The sequence below is a fragment of the Lethenteron reissneri genome, unplaced genomic scaffold, assembly GCF_015708825.2.
Source record: "Lethenteron reissneri isolate LAM-NWPU_2019-01 unplaced genomic scaffold, ASM1570882v1 scaffold_1105, whole genome shotgun sequence".
Taxonomy (NCBI): Eukaryota; Metazoa; Chordata; class Hyperoartia; order Petromyzontiformes; family Petromyzontidae; genus Lethenteron; species Lethenteron reissneri.
In genome coordinates this window covers 69,677-87,088 of record NW_026890789.1, presented here as the reverse complement: position 1 = coordinate 87,088, position 17,412 = coordinate 69,677, and the positions used below count along the sequence as shown (strand labels likewise).

The 17,412-nt window shown below is 47.2% G+C and overlaps 1 protein-coding gene across 1 annotated transcript; it reads right to left on the bottom strand.

Moving 5' to 3' along the window:
- Nucleotides 1–14,157: 14,157 nt before the first annotated feature.
- On the bottom strand, nt 14,158–15,096 carry LOC133361482 (uncharacterized). Its single transcript, XM_061580400.1, has one exon. The coding sequence runs from the start codon at nt 15,042–15,044 to the stop codon at nt 14,187–14,189; it is 858 nt and encodes a 285-aa protein (XP_061436384.1). The 5' UTR covers nt 15,045–15,096; the 3' UTR covers nt 14,158–14,186.
- Between the last annotated feature and the right edge of the window lie 2,316 nt (nt 15,097–17,412).

Sequence of the window (17,412 nt, the reverse complement as noted above, 5' to 3'; positions counted from 1 at the left end):
TTGAGTCTATGGTGCAGTGTTGAGTCTATGGGCAGTGTTGAGTCTATGGTGCAGTGCTGAGTCTATGGTGCAGTGTTGAGTCTATGGTGCAGTGTTGAGTCTATGGTGCAGTGATGAGTCTATGGGCAGTGCTGAGTGTGGTGCAGTGTTGAGACTTGGGGAAGCAGTGCTGCTCAATGTAGAGGACTTTTTTTTCTGTGAGTGTGGGTCAGTGATCGAGGAAGTAGGTGAGTGAGTGTGTTAGAGATTGTGGGTGATAGGGTAAGCCATGGGTGACGTGAGTGGGTGTGTTGTTTGGGAGTGAATAGACGAGTGGTTGGGTGAGTGGCTGGGTGAGTGTGTAGGTGAGTGGGTTAGAGATTGATTGGGTGAGTTAGTGGGTGGCTGAGTGGGTGGGTGGGTGAATGGGTTTAGAGATTGAGTGGGTGGTGGGTGGTTGGGTGAATGAGTGGGTGGGTGGGTTTGTGAATGGTTGAGGTGAGTGAGTGGGTGGGTCAGCGCGTGAGTGGGTGAGAGGTGGGTTGGTGAGTTGGTGAGAGGATTAGTAAATTGGTGGGTTCGAGATTGCGTGGCTGGGTGAGTGAGTGGGTTAGAGATTGAGTGGGTGGCAGGGTAAGTGGGTGGGTTGCTTAATGGGTGTGTGAGTGGGTGGATGAATAGGTGAGTGGACAGGTGCATGGTTTAGTGGGTGAGTGAATAAGTGAGTGAGTGGGTGAGTGGATTGTTGCGTGAATGTGTGGGTGGTTGAGTTTTTGGGTAGATGGGTGTGTGAATATGGGAGGTGAGTTCGTGTGTTAGTGGGTGGGTGAGTCGGAGAGTGAGGCACCATGGTGCCGAGATGTTAACTACCTCGCCTAGTATACAGGAGGTTGTGGATTTTATCCCAGCCCTTCCGCTTGTATATTTGGAGTTTCTTTGTTTTCCCCGTGGTCGCGTGGAATTTTCTCCAGGTTGTCCCTCCACATTTGAACATGCATTTATATCATTTGGTTGCAATAACATTCTACGTGAAAAGCCACTTAATTGAACTGTCATTTGTGCTGAGGTGGCTTCCGACAAAGATCTATAGCTCAGGGCCTTACCCAGTAAAATGAAAACCAATTAAATATTCGTTTATTGTGTGGATGAGTGGGTGCGTGCGTGAGTGGGTGCGTGGGTGGATGAGTGAGTGGATGGGTTGATGCGTCGTAGGTGAGTCGCTGAGTGAGTGAGTGGCTGGGTGCATGAGTGTGGGTTCGTGATTGAGTGGGTGGCTTAGTGAGTAGGTCAGTGTATGAATGGCTCAGTAGTTGAGTGAGTGAGTGGGTGATTGAGTGAGTGGGTGAGTGTGTGGGTTAGTGGGTGGGAGAGTCAGACAGTGGAGCGCCACGGTGGCGAGATGTTAACTACTTCGCCTGGTATGCAGAAGGTTGTGGGTTTGATCCCGACCCTGACACCTGTATATTTCCCTCCACATTTAAAATCAACAAGCATTTATAGGATTTGGCTGCAATACATGTCATAAGCCACTTCGTTGACCTATAATTTTTAACCAGGTCATTTCTGAAAAAGATGTTTAGCTCTATCGGCCTTACCTGGTTAAAACCCACAATTTAGATTTAGTTTAGTGTGTTGGTGAGTGGGCGGGTGAGTGGGTGGGTGGGTGGGTGAGTGGGTGAGTGTGAGTGGCTCGGTGGTTGAGTTAGTGGGTGGTAGTGGGTGGTTGAGTTAGTGGGTGGTTGAATGTTTTGGTGGTTGAATTATTGGGTGGTTGAGTGATGGGTGGGTGGGTGAATAATTACATGGTTAGTGGGTGAGTTGCTGAGGGAGTGGTTGGGCGAGTGGGTGGGTTAGAAATTGAGTGGGTGGCATGGTGAGTGGATGTGTATGTGACTGGGTGAGTAGGTGAGTGGCTGGGTGAGTATGTGAGTGGATGGATGAGTGAGGGGTTGAGTGGATTTGTGGATGAGTGAGTGTGTGGGTAGCAGGTTATGTGGGTAGTGGGTGGGTTATAAATTGAGTGAGTGGGTTAGTGACTGGGTGAATTGTAGTTGAGTTAGAGATTGACTGGCTCGGTGAGTGAGTGCTGGGTGGGTTAGTGAGTTGTTGGGTGGGTGCGTGTTAGTGGGTGGATGATCGACTGGGTGGGTGGTTGAGTGAGGAGATGGGTGGGTGGTTTGCAGTGACGTGTGGTGAGGTCAATTGCTGGGGAGGCACTGGCTTGTGTCAGAGCCAGATTCACACACTGAGGGGGACATGGCCTCACGGAGGGGGGCGTGTTAGACGCATCCCCCTCAGTGAGGCAAATGTGATGGCTACCTCCCCTGGTGCTTTTTCATTGCAGTTTCATGACGAGACCAGCGAGCCTAAATATCTTTATACACATACGTGAAATAAGTTACCTGGAGTATGGAAGGCGAGGACATGAAATGAAGGGGTCTACAAACATTACATTGGTGACATACTGTGATAGTAACAGGCACGCGCTTATTGCCCGCGCTCCATCCAGTTACTGAGGGGTTGCGTAATCAGGGGAGGCTGAGCTCGTCGCTGCCTCACCTCTCGTCTCTTCCTGTATTTGCAGCGGAGTTCCGCAAATTTGGCGATTTTGACTATAAAAATGATTGGAATCGTACAGAAATGACATTTATAACACAGATCAGTGGAAAAATCTTATTTTATTTTATTTTTCTCTTTTTTTTACTTTTCGTAAAAACTATTGTCATTGGAGTATGACAGTTGAGGCTCTGCCTCCCGTGACCGCACGTCGCTGGTGGGTTGGTAGGTTGGTGAGGAAGTGAGAGAGTTAGTGGGTACGAGATTGAGTGGGTGGCTGGCTGAGTGGTTGAGAAGATGGGTGTGCGATTTCATGGGTGAGTGAGTCGGTGAGTGAGTGGGTGAGTGGGTTTTTGTATAGGTGAGTGCTTCAGTGGGTTCATGAGTGAGTGGATGGGTTATTGAGTGAGAGGGTGGGTATTTGAGTAAGTGGTGTGCGTGAATAGGTGAATGGGTGGGTGTTTGAGTGAGTGAGTCAGAGAATGGGGTGCCATGTTGGTGAGATGGTAACTTCCTCACCTAGTATACAGGAGGTTGTCGATTCGATCCCGACCCTGTCGCAAGTATATTTGATTGTGCTTGCTCTCCTCGTGGTCGTGTGGATTTTTGTTCCAGGTCAACGGAGTTTTCCCTCTGCATTGAGAATAAACTTGCATTCAGAGGATTTGGCTGCAATGCATGTGTATGTGATAAGCCACTTAGTTAACTTGTCATTTGTAACAAGGTCGCTTTTGAAAAAGATCTATATAGCCCTGTGGGCCTTACCTGGTAAAATAAAAACAGTTTAGTTTTTGTTTCGTGGGTGAGTGAGTGAATGGGTGGGTTGGTGGTTGGGTGATTGAATGGGGGTTGGGTGGGTGAGTTGGTGGGTGTTTGAGTCAGTGGCTGGGTCATCGTGTGAGTGGATGGGTATTTGAGTAAGTGGTGCGAGTCAGTAGGTGAATGGGTGGGTGTTTGGGTGAGTGGCTGGTATGTGGGTGAATAAGTTAGTGTAGGAGGTTGAGTGGGGAAGTTAGTGTGCGAGTGGGTGGGTGAGTGAGTCAGAGAATGGGGCACCACGGTGGTGAGATGTTAACTACCTTGCCTAGTATACAGGAGGTCATGGAATTGATCCCGACCCTGCCGCCTGTATATTTCGAGTTTGCATCTTCTCCCTGTGGTCACGTGGATTTTTCTCCGGGTCCTCGGGGTTTTACCTCTGCATTGAGAATAAACTTGCATTCAGAGGATTTGGCTGCAATAAATGTACGTGATAAGCCACTTTGTTTACCTGTAATTTGTAACAAGGTCGCTTTTGAAAAAGATCTATATATAGCTCTGTGGGCCTTAGCTGGTACAATGAGAACTAGTTCCGTTTTCGTTTATTGGGTGGGTGAGTGGTTGGTGGGTGATTGATTGAGTGCGTGGTTGGGTTGGTGGGTGAGTGTGTGAGTTAGAGAGTGGGTGGGTGGATGGGTGGATGTGTGAGTGGGGGAGTGAATAGGTGAGTGGGTGGGTGAGTGGAGTCTAGAGTGAGTGGGTTAGTGAGTGAGTGGGTTGGTGGGTGGGTCGTTGAGTTAATGAGTGGGTGTGTAGGTGGGTGCACAGGTATGTTCTTGAGTGACTGTGTGTGTGGCTGTGTGTGTGCATGAGCAAGTGATTTAGCGGTTGAGTGGGTGGCAGGGTGAGTGGATGAGTGAGTGTGTGTGGCTTTCGTAGTTTAGTGGTTGGGTGAGTCAGATAATGAGGCGCCACGGTGGCGAGATGCAAACCCCCTCGCGAAAGCCGACGTGTTAAACTGGTATATTGGAATTCGTATTTTTGACCCCAACCCTGATGTCTGTATATTTGGAGTTTGCATTTTCTCTCGTGGTCACGTCGATTTTCCTCTGATTCCTTCGCGTTTGTTTAACACGTAGACTTTCGCGACCAATATATCCATAATAGAGGTTTATTTTTTGGGTTAGATCGCGTAAATATATAAATGTGTCGTTAAAACCCACCACCACCCGACACAGCCAACTAGTAAGGGTTGTCACGTACGCAGAACATGCCAATTTGTAACAAGTACAACTCACGGTGTGTTGGAGAGTCAAGCCACAACATTTACAATCTGAGTAGAACGTTTCGCCAGTAATTACAACTAGCTTCATCAGGCAACAGCCAGATTTGTGGAGACATTCACCTGTTTCGTTCCTTATGTAGAGGCGTAGATGTGCTGCCTGTTTTTATCATTTGCCTGTTATCATTCGCCTGTTATCAAGTTAAAAATAGAAACAGTTATTATTGTTGTAATCACGTTATAAGTATAAATAATTGTTATTTCGTTAAAAGTAGAAATAATTATTGTTATCAAGTTCTAAGTGGAAATAATAATTACTGTTCTCATTCGCCTGTCGTTTCATTTGCCTGTTGTTATTTTTCGTCTATTGTTATCAAGTTATAAGTAGAAAGTTATTATTATTGTTATCATTCGCCTGGTGTTGGTAGTGCACGTCTCTAATCCAGCACTGTGGAAGGATAGCGAGGGTTGGTGAATCACCGCACAATGATGTTGGCAAATCACCTTCCCGTGGGCGTCGAGGTGCCATAACCTGACTCTCCAGGAGAAGGCAGTAGAGCAAGTGGACTAATCGCAGTGGAAGGCAGCAAGGGTGAGTGGATCACACAGTGAATGTTGTGAAACCCCCTTTCCGTGGGCATCGAGGTGCCTTCTCCTGGCTGGCTGGCCAGGAGAAGGCAGTACAGAAAGTGGGATAATCGCCATCTTTGCCTGCACGGTTTAAAGTGCTGCCCCTCGTATGCGTGGGTTTTCTCCAGGTGCTCCGGTTTCCCCCACTTGTGTAAGAACTCATCATTCATACGTCGAAAATGTAAAAAAACAATTCAGGACCCGACTGTGACTCAGTGTGGATTTCCTGGACTAAGTCTATTTTATTATTATAAAGAATTAAAGGGGCTGTTTGATGACACGACTAGAGAGCTGGCTTGCACTGCAGGGAACTTAATTTTCAACTTGGATTCCGCAACCCTCAATGGCCATTTTAAGTTAAATTTGTGCATGTAAGACTCGCACAAACAACCATACCCAGAAACCCATAGACTCCAACAGAGACCCATACATTCCTATAGACACTCAGACTTACACAGCGACCCCATACGGCATACAGAGACCGATAGACATGCACAGAGACCCAGAGCCTCACACAGAGATCCATACTCTCAAAGGCCCAAAAACTCACACAGAAATCCATAGATTCGCACAGAGGTCAATAGAATTTGAATTTGAATATTTATTTATACTGGAGGAATCTGATAAGCTATAACGATCTGTTTTCACAGACGTCCAATCGGGTGGGTCAGAAAATAACAACAAAAATACAATACAAAAACATCACAGGAAAGGTAAACAAATTGTTTCGAAATATACAAATTAAACTGAACTCTTTTTATCTTACCATAGACTCATGCAAACATGTTGGACTCGCACAGAGACCTTAACCACTAAACATCGAACAATTAAAACCCTCTAAACTTCTAAACCCCTAACTATCTAAATCCATAACCATCTAAACCGCTAACCCTCTCAACCCCTTTACCTCTTACAACCCTAATCTTTAAACCCCTCGCCCTCTAAAAGCTTAACCTCTAAACCCCCAAAACCCTAACCATCTCAACCCCTATCCCTCTAAATTCCTATACCCCTAACCCTCAACCCCTTTACCCTTCAAACCCTCACTCTCTAAACCCCTTATACTTTTAACCCTAACCGTCTAAGCCATTAAAAACCAAACCCTCTAAACCCTCTGAATCCCTAACCCTCTAAACCTTGATACCCTGACCTTCTAAAACCCTAAATCCCTAACATTCTAAATACCAACCAATCTAAACCACTACCCTCTAAAGAACTAACCCTCTAGACCCCTAACCCTCTGAACTCATAACCTCCTAAATCCTCAACCTCTAAAACCCTAACCCTCAAAACCCTAACGTTCTAAAACCCTAAATCTGTAACCTAATCCCAACACATTTAAACCTCTACCCTCTAAAGAACGAACCCTCTAGACGCCTAACCCTTAAAACACCTATGCCCCTAAAATGCTAACCCTCTAAACACATAATCCACTACACCCGGAACCCTCTAAACCCATAAAGGTTTTTTTTGTTAGATTATGTAAATATAAACGTGTCGTTAAACCAACCACCACCCGAAACAGCCAATTAGTAAAATTTGTCACATCAACAAAAAGTGCCATTTAGTGTTGGAGACTAACCCAAAAAAAAACTTTATTATGGACAATATTAGTTGTGAAAGTCTAGGTGTCAAACCCTCAACTCTCAAACCACTAAACACCTAACACTGTAAATCACTAACCCTTGAAACCCAGATACCTCTAAACCCCTAAACACATACCCTTATAACCTCAACTACTAACCATCTAAACCATTCAACATCCAACAATCGAAACACAGAAACCTCTAAACACGTAACTCTCTAAACTTTAAAGCGATTTGAAGCGTGTTTTATTTTGGATGGGGGGGGGGGGGCAGAGCTTTGTGACGTCATATTTGAGGGGGGGGGGGGTCTGACTTTTCGTGACGCCGTGTGACGAGGGGGGGGGGGGGGCAAAAATCGTCCAAAATCGCGTGACGTCATTTATGGACGGCCCCTCGTTCGCTCGAGTGACCTGGGAAGTGAGCTCACTCCCTGACACCACACTGCGTGTCCCCGTTTTAAATTAAAGTGGTGAATGAAGAAGTCAACAAGTAGACCGCTGTTCTCTTCTAACACTTCAGACTTTTAATAAACATTGTCAACTTTAGAATGTCATTGGTGAGCAGCTATGAGCTAAATTGGATAATGATTCACACTTGGTAATAACGTGTGCCTCTTATTACTGGCCATTGAAATGAATAAACATAACTTAATCAAATACATGTTTTGTAATAAGTTAGAAAAGTAAAAAAGTTTCGTCCCGCGGGACTGCCGGATGAAGACCACCGTATTCCCTATCAGTCATTAAAGGTTGTGTGATCATACTTCACCACGCTGGTCATGTTAGTCGTGGCCAGGAATCCAACTCATGTGGCCAGGTTCAGACAACAGTGTGCTAACCACTACGCCCACTGGTCCACCCATTTCTAACCGTTGAGGTAATAAGTAATATTTAAAAGTACTTTTTTTTAAACACGCTTTAATGAAATGTACCGTATTCGTAATGGCAGAACTCCACGACTCCAGGAAGTGGCCCCGAAGCTTGCCATCACGTCAGGGACCGTGCTGATTTACAGCCAACATCAGTTGAGCGTGGACAATGAGACCCAAGCCGAAACATAACATATAAAAAATAATGTTTACAAATATATATTTTTTATGTTTTTTATGATAGAATATAGTATTGTCATCAGTATGACATAAGTATACCAAGTTTTGCAGTCGATACCACATTGGGAAGTGGGTTAAAATTCAGTTACAAGATTTGAGGATACGACAACAACAGACAGAGTGAGTTAAATAAAAGCGTGTAATAATACAAAGACATCACGTTTCTAAGCATCTGATGAACAGCGGTGTTCGGGCGGCAAGAAGCAGTTCATGGGAACGCTGCGAGTCGCAAGAGGTCCTTTCCCCGAGCCCTGCGCGATGAACGAATGAAATGGACAGCGCCTTCACTCAAGACGCTTGACGGAGCTCACGACACGATGACGCAATTGAAATGATGGAGTTGACAGGGGCCATGTGAGGATTGCTTCATGTACAGAGGCAGTAGAGAGTCTATGGGCAGCGTTGAGTCTATGGGCAGTGTTGAGTCGATGGTGCAGTGTTGAGTCTATGGGGCAGTGTTGAGTCTATGGTGCAGTGGAGCGTCTATGGTGCAGTGTTGAGTCTATGGTGCAGTGTTGAGGCTACGGGTAGTGTTGAGTCTATGGTGCAGTGTTGAGTCTATGGGCAGTGATCAGTCTATGGGCAGTGTTGAGTCTATAGTCAGTGTTGAGTATATGGGCAGTGTTGAGTCTATAGTCAGTGTTGAGTCTGTGGGCAATGTTGAGTCTATGGGCAGTGTTGAGTCTATGGTGCAATGTTGAGTCTATGGTGCAATGTTGAGTCGGAGATGCATTGGGCTCTATGATATAGAGTCTTGATGAGGGAATTCTTCTGGGATGGATGGTGGTGGGAATCCGGTTTTAGGTAAGCATCCGTATGGGTGGCTTTCCTGTAGACAGAGTGGCTCATTGAACCATCAGGTCTCCTTTTGATTAGGACATCCAAAAAGGGTAGCTTGCCATCTTTTTCGACTTCCATGGTGAATCTGATGGCTGGGTGTATGGAGTTGATGTGGTCGAGAAATTGGTCTAGAGCAGCACGGCCATGTGGCCAGATGACAGAGGTTCCAAGACAGAGGTTCTCTGCAAGCCATCTGGCTATCATGAGAGATTCGTTCATGAGGCGATCCACATATACAAGCACAGAGACAATTTTAACCGAGAAGATGGATTCTGGCTTAGCAATCATTGGAAGGACGTAATAAACCATTTCGATACACATTAGGGTGGGTAAAATAATACATAGTGTTATATTAAAATGTATAAGGTATAGGTTGGTTTACAGCAATACAGTATATAATTTAATGTTGGGTTTATCTATGGCAGTATATAGTACGGTATATGCTCGTGTGATGTAAGAGAATAAAGTTTAGATGGAAGCATATTATATAATTTATACGACGTAGAATTGTAATGTATTACTTGCTGTTAGTAACTCAGCTTATTGTAGAGTATAGTAAGTATACTGATGGTGCTATGCAGTTTATACTTTAGTTTTTTATGTAGTTTATACTTTAGTTTTCTACGTGGTTGTTGAGTAACTGCAGCTACATATCATTAACATTCCTTTCCTTTGTTACTGCTACTCCCTGCACCCCCCTTTGGTGCTGCTGATCCTGCATAATGCATGGGCATAATATGACTTTGAAACCCCCCCGCCCACCTCCTACGCATTTTCCATGAATATGCTAAATTCCTCTTCATATGCACATTCTTTTTGTTAAGGCGCTCTTCCACCTCCAACGCAGCTTATATATAAGCTCCTAGCTTGGTAGTGTCTCATTCTTCACCTGAAGACGGCTGCTTGCGTTGTAGGCCGAAACGTCGTGAGAATTGTTTTATTATGTTTTATTTTTATTATTTTATTACTTCCCTTCTACGTGACTTTACCGAAAGAACCAAGAAGATGAATCCCTGCAGTCACGAAAGCTTTAAATCGAAATCTATGGGCAGTGTTGAGTCTATGGGCAGTGTTGAGTCTATGGTGCAATGCTGAGGCTACGGGCAGTGATCAGTCTATGGGCAGTGTTGAGTCTATAGGCAGTGTTGAGTCTGTGGGCAATGTTGAGTCTATGGGCAGTGTTGAGTCTATGGTGCAATGTTGAGTCTACGGGCAGTGATCAGTCTATGGGCAGTGTTGAGTCTATAGGCAGTGTTGAGTCTATGGGCAGTGTTGAGTCTGTGGGCAGTGTTGAGTCTGTGGGCAATGTTCGCCAGAACCATTCTGGCGAATTGCCCGATGATGCTGGTTGCAATTACCAGCGAAACGTCGTACTCAAATTCTAAATGTTGTGGCTTCAACACACCGGTGGGCTAAAGCAGTGAACTATTTGTCTTTGTCAACGTGACACATTTTTACTGATTGGCCGTGTCGGGTGGTGGAGGGTTACGACACATTTATAAATAAACGCGATCTAAACCCAAAAACGTTGATTATTAATAACATTGGTCGCGAAAGTCTATGGGCAGTGTTGAGTCTATGGTGCAATGTTGATTCTACGGGTAGTGATCAGTCTATAGGCAGTGTTGAGTCTGTGGGCAATGTTAGGGAAGTCTATGAGCAGTGTTGAGTCTATGGCGCAATGTTGATTCTACGGGCAGTGATAAGTCTATGGGCAGTGTTGAGTCAATAGGCAATGTTGAGTCTGTGGGCAATGTTGAGTCTATGGGCAGTGTTGAGTCTGTGGGCAGTGTTGAGTCTGTGGGCAATGTTGAGTCTATAGGCAGTGTTGAGACTTGGGGTAGCAGGGCTGCTCAATGTAGAGGACTTCTTTTCCAGTGGAGATGTGCAATGAGGGAGAAGAATTGAAAACGGAATTGGGCCAGGGAGGAGGGATAGAGATAGAGAGAAGAAAGGGAACGAAGAGGATGCGAGGAGGTTTATGGAAGATGAGAGAGGCGAGATGAGGTGGGACAAGGCCATGAAGAGATTTAAAGTCGAGCGTGAGGTATTTGAAAATACAGCGGTGGAGTGAACGGGAAGCCAGTGGAGAGGGGAAGTGTGAGAATTAAAGATAATCAACTGAAGCCTTTTGAATTTGTTGCAGGGGAGTGAGGGCAGAGGCAGGGAGACCAAAACGAAGGGAATCGCAGTCATTCTGACGGGTAAAGATCACAGAACGAGCCGGGGCTGTTGCGGCAGAAACTGAAATGAGATGGCGGATTCCCCTGATGTTGAACCCTACCAGCAAGACGACGAGAACCGGAGTGGTTTCACCGTCACCATCGCAACCACCTTCTTCAGATCCCACAAACACTGCACAATGTAGAACAGTTCGCGGTCGTTCTGATATGTGAGGCTTCAGGATAGGTGACAGACCCCATTGGACTCCCGAGAGCGAGGAGACCTTGCTCCGGCAACACACATTGGGTGACCCGCAGATGGTGACGTCTCTTTCTTGCAGAGTCACTGGACTCGGCCTGCCGTGTGTGGACAGCGCCACGGTGGCGAGATGTTAACTACCTCGCCTGGTATACAGGAGGGCTTGGGTTCGATCCTCACCCTGACGTTTGTTGTATAGTTGGAGTGTGAATGTCTCTCTCTCTCCCCGTGGTCTTGTGGATTGTCCTCCGGGATTCACTCCACATTTAGAATCAACTTTCAAGCGTTTAGATTATTTATATTACTTTGCTATTATAAATTTCCACGTGATAAGCCGCTTCGTTGAGCTAAAATTTGTGGCCGGGTCGCTTCTTAAAAAGAATATATATAGTTCAGTGGGCCTTATCTGGAAAATAAAAACACACGTTTAGTTTTATTTGTATATTTATGTTTAAATATATTTTTTTCCTCTTTCCTATCTTTTCCACTCCTTTCGTGTTTTTGTATTGTTTGTTGTAACGTTCTGACCCCGTGTCCCTACTGTACACCTGTGAAAAAGAGCTTTATAGCTCATCGGATTCCTCCGGTATGAATAAAGGTTCTGATTCTGACCCTTGAGGTTTGCAGGACGGCTACTGGTGCCTCATCCCCATATCTTCGACAGTGGCAGGCTGGAGGCGCTGATGATAAGTGGTGAATGTTAAGGCTCTAAAATGCAGTAACACGTTTCATTTGCTTCTGTGGAGCCAGTAGTTGTATCATCAGCTGCGTCTAGGGATACTTTTACATCGTTAATAGGCACGTTAAATCGTGCGATCGTCCGAAGATGAAAACTTGGGCAACAATCTTAAACTCGAGTCAAGAAGAACTGCTTGAAGCAAGATGTAAATCAGGTCGCACAATCCGAGAACATTTAACGGTAACGACACTGTCTGATCCCAAACTATTTATTGCACAAACGTGACGATTGGATCTTAATAATCATACGACTATCAGCCTCGGTTCGTGCATCTACAAAATATTCATCAACATTATCCACTAAAAATGTGATACATTAGACAACAACAAACCGACGAAGAAAACAGAATTCATGAAATCATTATCAACATCAGGCCACCTTCAATCAAATAACAGACAAGTACAATGCGTACGGCAAATACATTGATCAAGCTGTCATAGATTTATACCACAAGGCATTCCATTACATGTCCTGTACACCATCCATAGTTAGCGAGTGTAAGACAACGAGGAGTGTAAACGATCTGTCACTCTGAAGGACACGAACAGTGAAGGTAACGCCCGTATCACCATCGGGGTAACGAAATCAGAGAGAATATGAACCATAAACATTTAAAACATTTACATTGCGCTGATTACATTGTCTAGTTTATTATTTATCACGAAAATAGGTTTCAAAATTTATTACAGATTTTATGGAGCAGTGCAAAGCCAGCAACAAGTAAATTGACGACAGTTTAAGAGAACATGTGAACGCAAAGGGCACGGAAATTGAGTAAGTTGATGAATTTAACCATTAGGGTCAAACAATCTCATTGTATGACAGACGGGAAAAATATATCCTACAATTATCTCCAGATGTTCGGAAATGTTATTGGTCTATAAAAGTATTTCTGAAAATGAGACGAGCCATTAAAGTGCCTTCAATGAAAAAGAACTTGCAGAGATTGTGCCGCTTTTAATTTACAGATGCCATTCACATATATATATCTAAACCACGAGCGGTCAAAGTTGACCCATAGAGATGGCGAGATGAACCCAAAGCATCCGGAGGCCGCGACGCGACGGCTGCAAGGAAAGCGCGCAACGGAATCAACTCGGGGGAGGCGTTTGCCCCCCAGTGTGGAATCACAGAGCGACAGCCGACGTCGAATGTGAACCTGCAGTCCGCAGTTGACGACGATGCGGAGGTTCACTCGCAGCGAGAGGCACGCGCAGTCGCGTGGCGCGTGCACGTGGACGCGACCGCGTTCTCTTCTTCTGCTGCTGCTTCGTTCGTGTGGCTGCTGATGCAGGTGCACAGCAGACGACTATGAAGTCACATCCAGGTGGGCAAGCCAAGATCACCGCGTGAGAAGCAGTGGTAGTGAGTGTCTCGCTGTGACGTCTCCGTCGTGTTTGTGGACCGGGCATTGCGCCGTTACACGTTGCACGGTCTGTTCTGGATGGCCACAGTCGCAGGCTCCTGGAGAGTTTCTAATTTAACGTTTGTGCATCAGGGTATCCGCATCTACTGCCGTGTTTTGTGCAGTGGTTGCGGTTTAGGGTGGACCGTGAGCAGCTTCGTGGAAGACCAAACCCAGCGATCTTCTGCATTGGGTCTTTCACAACAAGCTGTTTTACTCATTGTTTTTTTTCCGGTAAAGACACGTATGTAGAAATAAAATAAAATTTAAATAAATTAAATTTAAATAAATCACGACGTTTCGAACGCAACACAAGCGCTCATCATCAGGTGAAAATGGGGTGAAACATAGAAAGAGGGAACACACAGGGGGACATCACGTACATAGCACATAGAGAAGGGCGAACTACACGTAAGCAAATGCAACAAGAAGATGGGAGACGAGAAACTCAACAGACCTTAGAAACAATCACGTGATGCAAACCAGTCGGCCAACAACACAGTTAGACACTCACCTGGTTGACCACGTATTTCAAAAGACTGATACATCTCTCGTGTTCATCATCTGGGCTGAACATGCCAACGTAAAAACAGAGGACAGGGACTCGTGAACAGACACGAGGTACATACACAGAGAAGACACACATGGAAAGATATTTCTGGGCAGCCCAGAGGGACAACCAGAGCAACAGCACACCAAGAGACATCCACACATGCAGAGGCACACACAGCGAGCTGTTGGTTTGAATGACGGCGTTCGCTCGAGTGAAGTTTCGACCAGTGGACACAACTCGAAGCCCCCCCCCCCCCCCCCCACGTGCACGAGAGACGCCGCCTTGGAGTGACACCGCCGCCGCTGCTGCTGCTGCTGCCGAGCCGAGCTCACTTTGTCCCCGAGGAGGCTCTGGAGTTGCTGATGAAGCGGGAGAGCTGCCCCACGCCCTCCAGGAGGCCCTCTCCGGTGCGGGCGCAGCAGCCCTGCACCAGCCACTCGCGCCCGTGCCGCGTCTTCACCGCCTTCATCGCCTCCGCCACCTCCGCGGTGGCCGCTGCCCGCGGGAGGTCCTGCTTGTTGGCGAGGAGCACGAAGGGCACCCGCGTCATCTCGGGGCTGTCCAGGATGGCGTCCAGCTCCTTGAGAGCCTCCGGGAAGCGCTCCCGGTCCGCGCTGTCCAGCACGAAGAGGAGCCCGTCCGTGTTCTGGAAGTAGTGCCTCCAGAGAGCGCGGATCTTCTGCTGGCCGCCCACGTCCCACACGGTGAAGGTGACGTTCCTGATGGGCTGCACGGTCTCCACGTTGAAGCCGATGGTCGGGATGGTCACCACGGATTCGTCGAGCTTGAGCTTGTACAGGATGCTGGTTTTCCCGGCCGCGTCCAAACCCAGCAGCAGCACGCGCGCTTGCTGAGTGAACATTCCGTCCAGCAGCGACGCCACTCGCGACGCAAGGAGACCCATTGTCACCGCTCGGCTCGGGCTGCGGCTCGGGTCGTCGTGCCGACAACTCCCCCCGGGCGAGCTCACGCGGGCACCTGCACGCGACGCGCTCCCAGCAGCAGCAGCAGCAGCCCCTCGGCACCACGTGCAGGATGACCACGACGAAGACGGATCTCGTGCCGAGCTCGCGTGGGGGATGTCCGAATCGTCCCTTGCGATGACTGCCGCGGTCTGACTCGTCACTGCCGCGTTTATATCGGCGGCGGCGGTGGAGGCGGTGGAGGCGAGAGACGGCGGTGACATGGCCCCTGGTGAGCTGGAGGTTCGTGCGTAGGCGCCACTGTCAGGTGACGGCCCTTCCCGGCGCTCACCGCGGGGCCACGCGGCGACTTGTGCATCACGCGGCGCCTCCTCCTCCTGGCGCCCCCGCGCGGAGCCCCCAGGCGGCGGTGGCGGTGACGGAGCCCCCAGGGCGCGGGGGGGGCGACCCGCAGCTGCCCCCCCCTCACCCCTCTCGCGTCGCTCGGCCTCGCCCGCGATCACCACGCGTGGCCACGTACGGTGCGGAAGAAGTTCAACTTACGCACACAGATACATACACAGATACATACATACAACATACATAGTTACACACAGTTACATACATACAATATACATACAACATACATACACTGGTACATAGATACATACACAGATACATACAACATACAGACACAGTTACATACTAGACGTGTTTTGGGTTAAATCGCGTAAATATAAATGTGTCGTTAAACCACCCGACACAGCCAACTAGGAAGGGGTTTGTCACGTAAACAGAACGTGGCCAATTCGTGACGAGCACAGCACTAATCGGTTGTGTGCTGGAGAGCAAATCCACAACATTCACAACGAACTTACAGACTAACACACACAACACGACGCACAATACGCGCAGCTGCCATGCCCGGGTAACAAACACAACAACAAGCGACACGCGAGGCGTCACTCTGGATTATAAGTGACAAGCGTTAACCAATTCGTGTTGAGTGATTTAGATGATAATTTTATTATTTTTCTCGCGCAAGTCCAGACTTGCTGGGGTCTCGCCTGCGCCGCCTGTGGTGTGCGTGCACCTTGGACTCGCCGTGTCCGCGTGCTGCGCTGACGCTCCCCACGCACATTCGACATTTCTCCTGCACGGGATCCATGCTCCGTAGCCCGTGCCCGCTGTCAACGTTTGCCCTGTCTGGGGGGGGGGCAGTGAAGAGGTGGAAGTTGGAGAGGGATCCTAAATTAGCACCTCGGACTAGCTACGTACGGTGCGGAAGAAGTTCCGCACGCAGGCCAGTACAGTGCTGACAGGAGGCGGTGGCAGAGGTGGTAGTGGTCTCGCGTTGTCTGTCGAGGTTGAAGGTTTTTTGTTCAAGCCGCTGGGAACTCTCAGAGGCAGGGGACTCGGGGGCCGTCCATAAATGACGTCACGCACCTGGGGGGGGGTCAGACATGTGTGACGATTGGGGGGGGGGGGGTTGATAAATGTGACGTCACATCAAAATGCGCAACTTTAAATAAATATAGACAACACGTTCTACTTAATTAAATAGACTTTTTAATACATGTTTTCTCCTACAACATCAGAGTGCAGCGCCACATTAAATACACATTACAATGACAATAGTTTAAACTTTAAACTATTGTCATTGTAGTGTGTATTTTTCAGTTTTAATATTTTATCTTTTTTCACTTCTCCGACCAATCATATTTATCTTTATGTTGAGTTTCATAGTGTCGACGTAAATTGTATTCTTTGAACACAGACACTATGTTCTGGCATATCAGACACACAGCTCTTTCCTTGTACTGCATGAAAAAGTAATCATAAGTCCACTGTTCTTTGAATATCCTACACTCCGAGTCAATTTTTCTCTTTCTTGACATCATTGTTTCCAAGGGAGTCAAAATTGCTATTAGTAAAATACCAATATACATATACAGCGCTACAAAAACAATATACCAGCAATAACTTTGCCCACACAGAGACATACAGACTGCACTGCCCATCAATGCTGTCTGATTGGGGGAACTCCGCTTTTACCCCAGGCTCACACTGGTGCGGGTGCCATTAAAAAGTTAATTACACCTGCAGTTTTGTTCACAGATCGCAGTGCGATCTGCGAACTCGCATAGGAATCTGATCGCATGGGGGAGAAGACCCATGCGATCCGATTCCACTGCAGGAAAAAAGAAGGCACATGTGCCTTTTTTCTTCCGAATCTAATGCAAGTTCAGCCATACAAGCATATGGCTGAACTCGCACTGCTCAGAGATCGCAACAGTATGAACCGGGGCTTACACAACATACAACATATAACCTCATACAACTGAATAGCAATCAGAATATAAATGCACTTACTGTCATTTAAATTGGGTTTCCTACTCCTCGGCTGTCTGTCACTGACCAGCACGGGAAAACAGCAGGCAGCCCCTCCAGAGATCAGAGATCACTCTGTTATTACCCCTCTATCATTTACTCAGCACACAGGAATATCACTGGGAGTGGAGCCGAGGGGCAAGTGAGTGAGCTGAGGGAGGGAGAGCCAGTCAAGTACAGCCAGGGGAGGGCTGGCAGCCTTAGGCCTGGGGGGCAAGTCCAGTCAATTGGCCCATTGAACCATTCACCAGCGCAGCCCAA

Coding starts and splice junctions, on each gene's coding strand:
- LOC133361482 (XM_061580400.1), bottom strand. CDS start 15,044: ATGTCACCGCCGTCTCTCGCCTCCACCGCCTCCACCGCCGCCGCCGAT.